Below are 14,312 nucleotides of genomic sequence, written 5' to 3' on the forward strand. Positions count from 1 at the left end.
AGTTATCTGGGAGTTCCAGATATACGGAGCATAATAACTGAACGCTGCTTCTCCTTGTTTAGTTTTGACTCTGGGGACAGAAAGCAGACCTGCCCCAGACGACCAGACAGGAGGTCTGGATGGTTCATAATGAAGCAGAAGATCAGAAATGTATTTTGGCCCTAAACCATTTAGTGCTTTATAAACTAACAGCAGGATTTTGAAATCAATTCTTTGACATACAGGAAGCCAATGTAAAGACCTCAGAACTGGAGTGATGTGATCCACCTTTTTGGTCTTGGTGAGGACTCGAGCAGGGGCGAATTTAGGGATCTAACAGCATGAATGTCTGCCCTTCTATCTCTATCCGCACCAACCTCCATTAACATTTCTGTTAATATTTGATTATGAATAAGATTTGTTTCTTTCTTTCAGTTCACATCTCACATCCACTGCAACATTTAATATATCTTCCCACCCTCATTATAATTTTTATGTGCATTTGGTGAAGTTTTTCTTATGTTGTAGAAACAGTGAAGACAGATTTGTCATTTGAAGCTATATGAATAAAAACTTCTCATCCACTCGCTGCAGTAGCAGTCAGCCACCTCTTCCTTTATTTACCTCTGCATGAGTTAGATGAGTGAAATGTTTTACTTTTTTAACAAAAACAAACACCAAGCTTGACAATAGATCAGATGTTTGCATTAAAACCTGCAGTGTGAATGTAGTCTTAGAAACACTTTATGCTTCAGTTATCTCGTAACAGTGAAAAGTCATTCTGAAACTAGCAGCAAAGTTCGAACCTCAGTAGACCTTCTAAGTCTACTGAGGTTTCAGTAGAAAGCAATTATGACAAACATGAAAAAACTTTTTTTATAAAGTGGCCAGTATCTCCACACCCTGATGTTTTACCCTGAAAGCACTGACAAAGCCTGTTTATATTTTAGGGCTTGATAAAGATATCATTGTTGTATTTATGGCCGTGAAACAATATAGCTTTGTTTCAGTATTTGAGACACCATGGAGAACTGAAAAAAACCCATCTGATTTTACATTATGACTCAGTCACTGCCTTTAATATTAACGGGCACAACTCTGTGTAAAAGAACATTGTTATATACAGTATATTACACCACAGTAATGTCAGAGCATAAACTTGTTGGGTTAAAAGTGCAATCCTGTGGCTCCAAAGCAGAAATGTGACCTGCACCGGGTTTATATGGTACAAACTTTACTGAGTTTTTTTATTAAGTCGCTATCTGCTTTTATTGCACATCAGCGTAATCCACCTCTGATCTGATGAAGCCTCCTACCTGAACACAGTCACAGAAAAAGAAGCTATTTCACTATTTATTTATTTACCAACATGCACAATAAGTATTCACTTACAGGAAGTGGTGTACCCCACTGGATAGATGTGGAAAGTGTTTACTAACTGGGTAATCGGGTTTTCCCTATAAGGACCACACAATCAACAGGTGTGATTAAATGATTTACTGATGATCGAAACAGAAGATGTATGGCTTGCGGTTGCCGAAGAGACATTCGAAAGCGCTGTGGGGAAGCTACGATAGGGAAATCCGCCGTAGCACCCGGGCACGACGGTCCCCCTTATAACCCTATGGAAGAGGAAGAAGATCAGGAGGCAGGACAGAGAAAGGGGTGGTAGGGGACGGATGCAGGATACGTGTGGGTATTTATGGAAATGCTGGCGATGACGTGGCTGATGTGTGGTCACGCTCCTGAAACTCTGCTAATTAGCACCACTAAAATGATATATAATGATAGGCTGTGCTGATGTCCTGCAGGCTTTTGTTCCTCTTAAAGACTGATGGGCCATGCCTCACCTGTACGTCTACCTGACACCAGGTGGGCTCAGGACTGGATGATGACACCTCTGTCTTAAAGGAACAGGAAGCTCTAAACACTTTTCAGCTGCCTGATAAGGCCTCTCGATGCCAGTAACAGGCCAGCCTTTATCAGTCTAAACTGGACTTTGTAAGCTTTACATGAGCTAAATGCTAATGTTACCTTGCTAACATTTTAGGTATCAGTAGTATGCTTCGATTATCTACAATCGCTCCCTGAACACATTGAAAGTTATATCATCCTAGTCAAACCTCTGACATCAAACTGCTGTGTTCATTTGAAAGATTTTTGCTCCATTGCACAATCCAAAAATCCTGCTTTAAACTTCTTAATTGCAAAGACTCTGAAAACCTTTATTCAATGACTTTATCGTCCCCTTATCTTAAAAGGCCAGTGCTGCATTTTTTTGCCGCTGTGATCAGAGAGGAACATTCATTCTTTCAGAGGAGGACAGCAAAAGGGTCGCTCTGATGTAATAAAACAGTCCAGCACTTTCAATTATGGCAGATTTGAACATGTCTAAATGCATGTGTGTGGTGATCATATCTTGTACACTATTTCGTTTCTGAGTCTGTAGGCAGGTGCAGAAGCCACATTGGATCCCTTCTGGCATATACAGATCTGAACCACTCCCACTTGTGTGTGAGTAGAGAGCTGGAGTTGGTCGGTCGTCTCTCAGTCAGAGCCACGCCCCATTGTTTCTCTGCTGTTTGAGTTTTAGGTGCGGTGGACGATTCTGTCGATGCTCTCCTGGATATCAGCCATCTTCTTCAGCACCTGGTTGACTTTGGCTTCATCAAACTCCAGACACACAAACTCTGAGTCCTGAGAGAGAGAGACATTATATTACAACACATTCACACTCCCATTTAGAGTACAGACATTCAGTTTGTTAGCTTTGATAGCGATGTGGCCCTAGTGATGTCAGTGTCAGATGGTTGGCCAGTCAAACATTTTGTTCCTGAGAGAGACGAGGCTTTTGTTGTACTGTAGCTATCAAAATGACAGTAAGACAGAGGGTTAAAGGGAGTAAAGGGATTTGTTCAAGATGGTGCTTAAAAACAAAACTGCAGTTTGGCCCACTTATCAGCCCAGTTGGCAGTTGGAGCTGCAGCAGTGGGTGTGACAGACAGCTCATGGAAGATTTGAAGTAAATAGTCTGTACTTGAATAAGAGCCTTTCTAATCTTGCCACCATCGTTCCTGTGCCTAAAAAGTCTGCAGTGTCCAGTCTGAACGGACCACCACCCTGTAGCTCTCACCCCCATTCTGATGAAGTGCTGTGAGAAACTGGTTCTTCAGCACCTAAAGAACAGCCCAGCCAGCCTGGACCCTCACCAGTTTGCTTTCAGAACCAACAGATCCACAGAGGATGCCATCTCCACTGCCCTCCACTCAGCCCTCACACACCTTGAGGAAAACAACAGCTACATCAGAATGCTGTTTGTGGATTTCAGCTCAGTGCTCAGCCCCCTCCAGTTCCCGCTGTACACCCACGACTGCATCCCCCGACATGAAGAGAACTGTTGTGAAGTTTGCAGATGACACCAACATCATCGGCCAGATTTGAAACAACGATGAGACTTCATATCGGGAGGAAATTCATAATCTTGCAGAGTGGTGCTCAGAGAACAACCTACTGCTCAACGTCAGCAAAACCAAGGAGCTGATCGTTGATTTTAGGAAGAAGGAGATAAAGACACACATTCCTGTCTACATTAGTGGAGCTGAGGCAGAGCAGGTGAACAGTTTCAGGTTCCTGGGAATCAGCATCACAGAGAACCTGACACGCTCGTCTCACATCTCCACGCTGGTGAAGAAAGAAAGCTCAGAAACGACCGTTTCAGCACTGCTCCAGTGATAATGGTTCATTTATGTTAACAGCTAATTCGGTATATATTTCTAATGGTGCCAACAAATATATAATAAAACAATTGGGCTCAGGTCGTAGCTAACTAACTGACTCCATGTCAACATTAGGAACAATTTGAATAAATAGAACATAATTGTGATTATTTTGACTGATATTACAATTGCGATATAATCTGTGATATTATGGGGAATGATGCTTATTCTCATTTTCATTGAAAAAGATATTACCCTCCTTATACCCAGTGTCCTCATATGGGAACTTTAGGTTTAGGACTCCCTGCACTGTACACTTCATTCTGCTTAACTTAGACCTTTTGTCCTCATTAGGGGGCAGTTGCCTGTGCCCTCTAGGGTACACGGTTTACAAATTTGCACAGCCATGTTCTGTTGAAATTAACAGTCTACTATATTACACATCGGTAACATTATTGTGTTATATAGTAAAATAAACCCAATGTCATATGAGGACATCAACTTTATTTTAAAAGTACTTCCTGTTCCTGAAAAATGCACACAGAATTATGGTGCGATTTCTGCAAGGATCAAACAAAGATGTTTTATTAAGTCTGTAGAATATGACGCGTAGGTCAGCACATCTCTGCAGCACGACAGTATTCAATTTAAAAATGGCATTTTGACACACAATCTCTGCCTTTAACAAATATTGCAACTCATGTGATTTGAAAATTGCAGTAGGTCATATTGTGATTTCAAAACAATTTCAATAAACTGTTCAGCCCTAGACAACATTATCAGCGTCAGACTTTGAGAACTTGGATAGTTTGAATAGAGCAGAACAAACTCCTGCCACTGACCAGCACTGTGTTAATTACATGCTACTTAAAAATGAATGAAGTCTGGTTCAGCTGTAATCTGAGGGTATTGGATCTGCCCTCATTATTGTATCCTGTAATTGTTTACCATGACATCGTGATCCTTCTCCTGGTTACCACGGATACAGCTATTGTCTGTATGCATCGCCTATTGCTCGGTTAGAGGCACATCCCTTAGCACCGAGCACGAGACATTACAGAACGTGTAGGCGTGCGGCGATATAAAAACTTTATTAAGATGTACTGTAGTGTGTTCTCAGACAGACTGATGTATTAGGCCGAGCACGACAAGCTGAATCAGGTGGCGAGAAGCTGTGAATTACCCTTTCAGTGATATTTATAAAACACAAAAAATCTTTTGGATTTGGATTCCAATACATAGTTGTAACATAACAGAGCTGCAACTAATGATCATTTCCATTAACAATTAGTCTCTAGATTATTTTCTCAGTTAATTGTTGTCTACATTTGTCAGAAAATAGAGGGGGGAAATAGTAAAATATTAATGCTCATCACAAAGAGGCCAAAGTAACATCCTCAAATTGCTTGTTTTGTCCAACAAACAGTCAAAAACCTAAAATATTCAATTTAGTTTTTATAAGTAGTATAAAATAGGGAGAAGCAGGAGAAGTTTGGCATCATAAATAAGATTAAAATAAACGGTAATACATTTTCTATTTATAAACAAATGGATCAATCAACTAATCATTTCATCAGAGAACATACTAATGCAAATGGAAATCAAATGAAAATGAAAACACGTTGGCCTAATTTCCAGTCTGACGTTCGAGAAAAGCAGGTTCCTCCACACGGATGAAGGGCATCGTCTCATCCCTCGCCACCGGCAGGGATTTAAGAGTTAAGGTCACCTTGTTGGTTAATGTTACACGTTCCTTCTGTTGGCTATAATTAGATTTAATTTGGATGCACTAATGATTTCATGTTTATCCTACAGTATAATACAGCGGAGTGGCAGCATGCTGCTTTAGTCTGCTGACCTACTTTCTCTGAGCCGTGGGACCTGCAGATTGGCTCACATTCAGAGAGAACAGGGACAAGACAGACGCTTCAAGGACAAACGGCCATCAGGAACACATCACAATGACAACTCCTCACCAGCTTTCAGAATGAAAAGCCCATAAAACTCCCAAACAATTAAGTCCACCCTCTAAAATATTTATAAGCCCAAATATAGGAGTGTTCACGCATCTTTATCTTGATCTCATCTTAATTTTACTGATTACCGAGTTACTGATCAGTGAATGGGAATAAGCACAACAACAGGCCAGTTTTAGTACTGTTGTTTAAGTCAACACATCAATAGATTTCCTTTCTTATGTAACTGATCAGTAATTACTGGTGACAGGTAAGTATTTTGTCTCCTTTTCTTTTTAATGTCTATATGGATGATCTACAGTGTCGTATGATGTATGCACGCGCTAATATGTTGATTCGCAAATTTAGTATGTGCTCAGTATCTGTGAGGACTACCCTTTTTAAAGCATATTGTGCCCCTATGTATACCGCCCATTTGTGGAGGTGCTACAGAAAGAGCAGTGTGCAGAAGCTCAATGCAGCATATAATGATGGTTTGAGGCTGCTGCTTCAGGTGCCACGATGGAGCAGTGCAAGCCAAATGTTTGTCAGCGTTGGCGTGCCCACCTGCTCTGCTGTGCAGCGCAATCTCATGTACAGATGTATGTGTAAGCTATCAGACTCTGACCATCAGCACTGACCAAACCGGCACTAAGTTCAGTCAGGTTCTTTTCTAGAACGTGGAATCATTGCCGTTTTATCTGGCCTATGTAATATTGTGGACTATGGGCCAGATATCCTAAAGGTGAGTAAAAACGTGTGCTAACTTGATATCACCATCAAATAACACGTAAGCTGATCTACTAACAGTGTGCACCCAGAATGAAGTATATCAAAAGTGCAAAATAGCACCTGTTGTTCATGTACTACTTAATGAATATGCAATTTGGGGTGTTCCAGTTTCATTGTGCAAAGTAGTGGGAGGGTAACATGCCAACACATTTATTTACTGCACGCAATGTGATCTAACAAGCCTACAAGCGATTTCTTGTGAGTGCAACAGCATCTGGATTTAATATGTAGGAAAGGAAGGTGCAAACCGCCAGGTGTTGCAGAGATGGCTGCTGTTATTGTTGCCAGAAGGAGACACAGCCGTAATGAAAGAAGTCGTAGAGAAATTAACAATATTAGATGATTCTATATCCAATATATAGAAATACAAATATTTTATTTATTCAATGAACTATTTGAATTGAATTGTTTGTTGTATTTTCCTTTAGCTTTGGCGATACTGTTGTATTAATATTCATGCCAATAAAGCAAATTTTGTTTCTTTTCTCCGTGAGATGGAAGAATTTAGAAAGTTGCGTGGCGCTGCAGAGATCCCCCAGCTGCAGTAGTACGTGGATCACGCGTAAAATTCATCCAGCCAGAGGGAACGATCACCAGCTGTTCACAGTCCGGTGCTAATAGCGACACCACTCATTGTAGGTATCGGTGAGGTGAATGGTTGGCTGGATAAAAATGCTTTCCTTACAACGTGTGAATTACTGAGGAAGTCAGCCGACTGGGTTAAAGCGTCGCTGCTACAAGTAGAAATGTCTAGAGGGCTCCTTGCTGCTGATGTGAGTGTCCGTGCTGCAGGTAAAAACATGATCAGTAGAGGAGCTTTTGTTTTTGGCGCAGGTAGAAAACATTCCTGCACAGAACCGAAGCCATAGCAGAAAAACCAGCCCAGTGACAAACAGGATGAACTCTCCAGACAGCCGGGTTAATTTAGGCGTCGCCGATTATGTCTTAAGCAAGGAATGAGGCAAGCTGACCCCTGACCTCTGCTGGTGGTCAACATGCCCAAAATATCTACGTTTTACACACACACACACACACACACACACACACACACACACACACGTTCTCTCAGACAACAGTGCATAATCTCTTTGGGACATCTGGGCCCATAGCGTCTATAGCATTTTACAAACCAAACAATGAAAATGTAATTTCAAATGATTTTTCCAGACAAACATTTAACTCCATCATAAACGTAAAAATAGAAGAACATTATATGAGGTAAACAATTCGTAGACCTCACCAATCATCCACAGCACAGCCTGAAAATAAAATCCACCTACGTGATCCAGGTCTTAGATTGTTTATGGTGTCTGAGCGCATTAACCGGACCGCACCAGGCGAAGTCATCAGTATGGATTTGGGTATTTTCTACTACAACAGAAGCCCACATTTTGATTTGGAAGGACTGTGGCTTGCTTCTTTTATACAGTCAATGGTTGGAAACAATTAGAAGTGGAATAAAAGATGAGAGACTTGCAGAGGAGCCAATGTGCTGCGCGACTCCAAGACAACCAAGTTAACTGATTGATTCAACCTCCTGCTGGGAAGTGGATTGAACTCTGGAGCTGAACTGGACATGATGGATGAAAAATCATACAAGAACAAAAGAACACAACAATATATCTGAATGAAACAAATGCTCTTCACCTACATGAACTGCACACAGCCTCTAAACAAACAGGCAGGTAGCTACAACGGCTAATCCAAGGAGATACTTACTGTATTTACTCTTGGTTGTTCTCAGAGACGAATGTTTGAAATGGCTGCCTACAGATATACATAGTTATGCTATTGTCCACGTTTCCTGAATCTCTACAATTGAAATGGCAAGCACAAGTTCCTATGACCCATAATCAGAATGAACACAACCACCGGGATGCTGTGAAATATCAACTAGGGGCCTTTATTTACCTCAGAGGCAGAGAGAACCAGGCCTTTATGTGGTAAATAAAGGCTTTAGAAACAGGGTTTGTATTTATTTCCCCAGCTCCCTAGTTAGTGAAAACTCAAAAATTCCTCCACGTTTACCCTTTGTTGTGATAGGTCCTGAAGAATATCCACAGCACTTGAACTGCATGTCTTTCGTTTCCCAGGACGATGTTAAGCTGCACCATGAATAAATCTAAACTCTTCTACAGAATGGTTTTGTTTAAAGTCTTGCAGCCTTCCTCTGATGTAAAAATAAGAAAGAAGTGTTAAGTTTTGCTGACGGTAGCTTAACATCGTTAAAAAAAACAAACAAACAAAAAAAAAAAAACAGAAACTCAGCTGCAACTTCATTTAGCTGACACTGTTATCCAAAGACACTTAGAACTACTGTATATGTCAGAGGTCGCACTGGAGCAACAAGGCCACAGCAAAGGCATAATATAAAACCCTAGTGAGTTGCGTTATGTGAAACGTAGGATGTCTTTGGAGCTACAAGTGACTAAAAGTCAGGATATCTTGGGCTCTGCAGATTCAATTTTCTCTTGCAAGTGTTCCAGACATTAGGCTGTGTGATACATTTCATGACTAAAGTACATGAATGTACTGAAATCACAAGTCACATTGAACATAATTTCATGGAATCATTTCTCGCCACTTTCTGAGTAAAAATAAGGCAGAGCTGCAGTGTTTCTGGTTAACGGCACTGCGCTGGGAAGGTGACAGTTTTGTTTCAGGTGTCTGTGTGATGTCACAGGGCAGGTATAAATACTGTGTTCCAGACCGGTCGGATCTGGGAAATTTCCAAGTTGAAAAAGTGTTTTAATTGCAGGGTGGTGCATGACGCTAAATGTAAACAACAAACATGGCTGACTGTGGCAAACTTTCTTTGGCAGGTTTATGCACAGTTAAACCCTCAGCAATTGGTGATATTTAAAGCAAATGTAAACACTGTATTTGTATAGCGCCTTTCTAGTCTTTGCGACCACTCAAAGCACTTTTACACTACATCTGCATTCATACACTGAGTCTAAGTGCTCAAACAGAAACTAACATTCACACACATTCACATGCTGGCGGAACAGCTGCCATGGGCAATTTGGGTTCAGTATCTTGCCCAAGGATACTTCAACATGCAGCCTGGAGCCAGGGATTGAAGCGCAAACCTTCCGGATTAACGGGCAACCTGCTCTATCTCCTGAGCCACAGCTGCAGTAAAGGATGGACATTTTATTAAAAATAAGTGATTTATACACGTAACCCGTTAACTGTGTATCCTTCTAGCTACATCAGTTGGTAATCCTCAAGTCAGCAAAAGTTTCATGGTATATTTCCAAATGTTTTCACATTTCTGGGCATTTTTAACATTTTCCTGAATATCTTTTGGGCAGAGAAGATGACATTCAGAGATTGTTTACTGTAACCACCTACCTAATAACGTTGCTAAAATATTTCTATATTTCTACATTAATTTACATGCAGAACAAGTTTTACTATTTGATACTAATATGTATTATTTCAAGTTAATACTTTCCTTTGCCTTTTAGTTTATGGTTTACCATTTACACTGTGTGCTTCCATGGGAGCAGCCATTGTTGTGTGACGTCATTCGGCTGCTACTCGGGAAGTCGGGGTACATATCGTTTCTCCGAGTTCTTTTTCTAGTTGGAGGTTGGAAATTTCCCACTTCCGAGTTGCCTGGAACGCAGCAAAAGTCGGTTCTCTGATTGGGTCTCATAAGTCATGCAAAGCAGAAACACGGTGCTACTGACAGAGTTTTTGATTTGGGATTTTTATTAACTGTACCGTGCAAATAACACGCCGTATTTACTTTGCGACGACTCCCAGTCGGTTTTAACTCCTGTGTTACATCCAGAAACATTTCCAGCTTGTTATTTGGTCCGTGAAAAAAAAAAATTATGGAGCAGTGGATAAGACACATGCCGCTGGTGTGAGAGATCCGGGTTGGAATCCACTGTGACGCACCAATGGTCCCCTGAGCAAGACACTTAACCCCAAGTTGCTCCAGAGGCCTCTGACATATATAGCAATTGGAAGTCGCTTTGGATAAAAGCATCAGCCAAATGAATAAATGTACTCAAAAAAGGCACTTTCCTTACAACAACTAACAACTGAAATCAAACGGGAAAGCTGCAGCTTAACAGCACAGAATGGTTTGGCTTGTTTGTGGCTTGCAAGTTTGTCCGCCTCTCCTCAGCTTCACTTTCACTATATCAATTCAAAATAACTTTAACGGGTCAGTGACACTGACTCCTACGCTAACGGCACAAAAATCAAAACAACTGAGGATTCTTTGAATGAACAGCTGCTGCTTGTTGTTGACACTAATCATTTTACAGCCTGGATCCTCTCGGGGTTTGCGAGAAATGGTTAACTTTAAGCAACCAAATTCAGTTTTTCACTCAAATTATTTTACCTGATTACCTTTACAGGCCAAAATAATCAACATTAATTAGAGGTGGTTCTTCAATTCTAGTTTGATGGTACACAGCCTGTGCAGCTAATTAGGATCTAGTGCAGCAGAAACAGGAAGACATTGACTTTCAGTCTGACATTTGAAGATGAAGTTGATAATGTGTAAAGACTAAACACTGTTCATACAAAAGGCATTCAACAACCCAAACAATCTCTACCATACACATGAAGTACTACTGACCTGCTCTATTCATTTCAAATAAGGTCACACATTAACAGTAGCACTGCCTATTATCCTCTGGGAGAGGCTCTGAAACTGTTTTCAGCCCAGAAACCCAGATAGAGTAAATTTAGCCTTCTCATGGGACCTGGGTTTATTAAGAGACCAGCAATCCAGAGCCAAGTATCCTGCCATACCCAAAACCAGTGCATGCCTGTGCTGTTTGGCTTAGAGGTAGAAAGACCTTTCACCAGACCAAACCATTATAAAAGGAAAGACAGCAATGTCCACAAACACTACCAAATGTCTCCTCGATGGCTGTTTGAGCCCATCAATAAAATCAATAAATCAAATCAATAAAAATGATGTTAAAAAATTCTTAAAAGCTGTAACTGTAACTTATTTTTGTGCCATTCACGTGGGCAGGGACAGCCGGCTCGGACAGAGAGGGACTTTTCATAAAAGCTCTTTCGGTGGACTGAATGGGCCGCCATCGTGGACACATCAATGGCAGTGATCAATCAATTCTATCTTTATTTCCCAGCCTCTCCATTTCTATTGCTGCACTGTACACAGAGCACACAGGAAACATTAGTGTCCATGTTGACATCTTTAAGTTTTCGTTTTGTATATATTTTGTCCAATGAACACTACTGTTTTGATTATGTAAAACCTTTATATAGTGAGGAACTGAGAAACTGTGTCCCAGTTAAAGAGAACTCACATTTATTTCAGTCTGTTAGTAGTTCTATTACATATTTGTCTGACCTTTTAGGTAAATGTTTAATGTTGACTGCTGCTGTTGTTCTCTTGAGCAAAATTCTCCAGAAGTTGTCTCTAGCTGGTCGGTCCCCAGCATTAATGTGTGAAGCTGGATCAGCATCAGAGTCTCACCTGACCGGCTCTGCCAAGCTCCAGCTCCATCAGGGCGACCGGGCCGCTGTGAGCCGCATCCCCCCGGCTGGCTGCAGTCTGGAGGTCCACCCTCCAGGAGAGGCCCCTGAGGCCGGGCTCCCAGCGGCTCTGAGCCAGCAAGCTCTCCCTCACCCGGACCCGCTGGCTCTTCCAGAAGCGAGAGAGGGCAGCGGCCTGTTCGGCAGTCACCCCGCTGCTGCCCTGCCTCTTGGTCTGCGCCGTGAGGAAGGCCTCCAGCTGGGCATGGTCCATGTCTGCCGTGGCGATAGACTGAGAAATGGAGGAAAAGGAGGATTTATTCTTCAAAATGACACAAGCCAGTCACTGTTTTCTACCAACTACAGCCGTGTTTCGACCAAAGGAACTATACCACGGAACTAGGAACCTTTGGAGGAACCCTGCCCTGATGGAGCTGGAGCTTGGCAGAGCCGGACAGGTAAGGAAGCTTGTTAAAATCACGTTCCTCTGAAGGTCAGGCGACACAGGCGTGAGTCCTGCAGCTGATCTGCAGCTCTTATCAGTTGGAAATATTTTAATGACCTTCCAAACTGGCGCTTTCTCTGTGCTGGAGTTATTTTAAGAACTTTATGGCTTTATCCAGTTTGTCTCTCTCCTTTATACTCCCACACAAAAAAGCTGCTTTATTGGTCAAGCACAGCCTGTAGTTTGTCATTATATTCCAATCAAACCTGATGTTCATTTATAAATGTTGCTCATGGATGGTGGTTAGAAATAATGATGCCTGTGCATCGCTGTGTACAGCCTGGCCTACAGCCTACGCCAGCTGGTTAATTTGTTCTTCTTCTTCATATTTATTGTAGAACCAAATGCAACCAAATGAACCAGATTGCACAGAGATATATACAGAAAATAAGTGTTATGAGTGTCAGCACAAACTTTAATCAACAACTTCAGTTCAGAAAAAACATTGTCCGTAAACAACACCAAAAATGACTGTTATCACCATTTAGTTTTAGTATGTTTGGCTGTTTTATATATATATTCCACAAATATATTAATATAAAATAATCAAGCTGCACATTATCTCACTGTTGCTCTTTGTGCTCTGTGCATTTTAACTGTAATGTATGCTTTTTCGCAATAGTGTTCAACCATTTTCTATTACCTCTCCTTATGTTGTGAGAATATTTTCATGTGTCCTGGAAAGTTTCTAATTTAATTGTGTCACTTTTACTTGATTAAATAAAGGAAAAATTATTGTGATTTACATTAATCATTTTACACCTGAAGTGTGAACAGCACTGGAGCCAGGCTGATAACCTGATTAACAGGTATGATAGTGCCCCCTGCTGGCAACAGGGGAGACACACAGGAGCAGACTAATTACTGGAAACACATCAGTTTGATCGCTTGATTAACATTAAAGACAGTCTATTTGGGATTTACATACATGGGTTATTACCTGATATTTACCAGAAAACCTTAACAAATAAAAATATTTTACCAACTGTTGGTTAAACTTTACTTCTGGCAGCATCTTGTTCTTTCACTCCATCTGTGATTTTTATTTTTATTTTTTTACATGAAACTATTCCTGTGTTACTACTAATCCTGCTTTGGTTATAATGACATTAAGGCTGACATAAGAGACAAAAATGAGTCACTGTCACTAATTTTTCAGGCTGTAATTTCAGAGACGCTTCAGCTACAGCTTCTGCAAAATGTAAAGTAAACATTGCCAGTTGACATTTATTAACTTATCACTTATCTCAACTAAAAAATAAAATAGTTTTTAGTTTGCTTCGTTTTCATTCATAGAAAAAGGCTCGTATTTCTGCTTTGTTACTTCCAGGATGAAGGTGTTTTATTACCTTTAGCAGGCCTTTCATTTTCTCATGCAGAGCCTTGAACTCCTCCTCCGACAGCTCGGGGTAGAGCTCATCTTTCAGCAGCTCCTCTGTGATTTCGGTGTTGTTATAATATACTTTCTGAGCTATTCCGTTCAACAGTCCGCTCAAAGACTTCGCTACTTCTACATCCGCCATGTTTCCTGGTCACATGAAGCTGACGGATCGTATCACGTGAAGCCCGCCCCATTGCGGCATTGTGGGATTTGTAGTTCTTTTATTTGGTAGTCCAGACTCATCTACGGCGTTTTGCTGCCTTCCAGAGACCTTTGGAAGGGCAGGTGCTCAAAGTATAAAAGGGGCACATGGAACAAAGATTTAAATAGGGCCTCAAAATATCGATACAGAAATATATTGTTATGTATTCCTTGATTATATGTGTATACAGATGCTTCTGTATCGATACATCAACAAATGCTGTGACACAGTTTTGAAAAAGAAACACAGGGAATACCCAGATCTAGCTTTAATACACGGTGGGCTGACATAACTTACAGGGAACAGT

At 41.0% G+C, this 14,312-nt stretch overlaps 1 protein-coding gene across 1 annotated transcript; it reads right to left on the bottom strand.

Moving 5' to 3' along the window:
• Positions 1-568: 568 nt before the first annotated feature.
• commd1 (copper metabolism (Murr1) domain containing 1) lies at positions 569-13,982 on the bottom strand. Its single transcript, XM_038734962.1, has 3 exons — positions 13,772-13,982; positions 11,919-12,209; positions 569-2,676 (listed from the first exon to the last, which is right to left on the bottom strand). The coding sequence occupies exons 1-3, from the start codon at positions 13,943-13,945 to the stop codon at positions 2,569-2,571; spliced, it is 573 nt and encodes a 190-aa protein (XP_038590890.1). The 5' UTR covers positions 13,946-13,982; the 3' UTR covers positions 569-2,568.
• Positions 13,983-14,312: the final 330 nt, after the last annotated feature.

The sequence above is a fragment of the Micropterus salmoides genome, unplaced genomic scaffold, assembly GCF_014851395.1.
Source record: "Micropterus salmoides isolate LMB-PRFRI ecotype aquatic unplaced genomic scaffold, ASM1485139v1 Ms_hic_scaffold_1, whole genome shotgun sequence".
In the NCBI taxonomy this organism is placed as follows: Eukaryota; Metazoa; Chordata; class Actinopteri; order Centrarchiformes; family Centrarchidae; genus Micropterus; species Micropterus salmoides.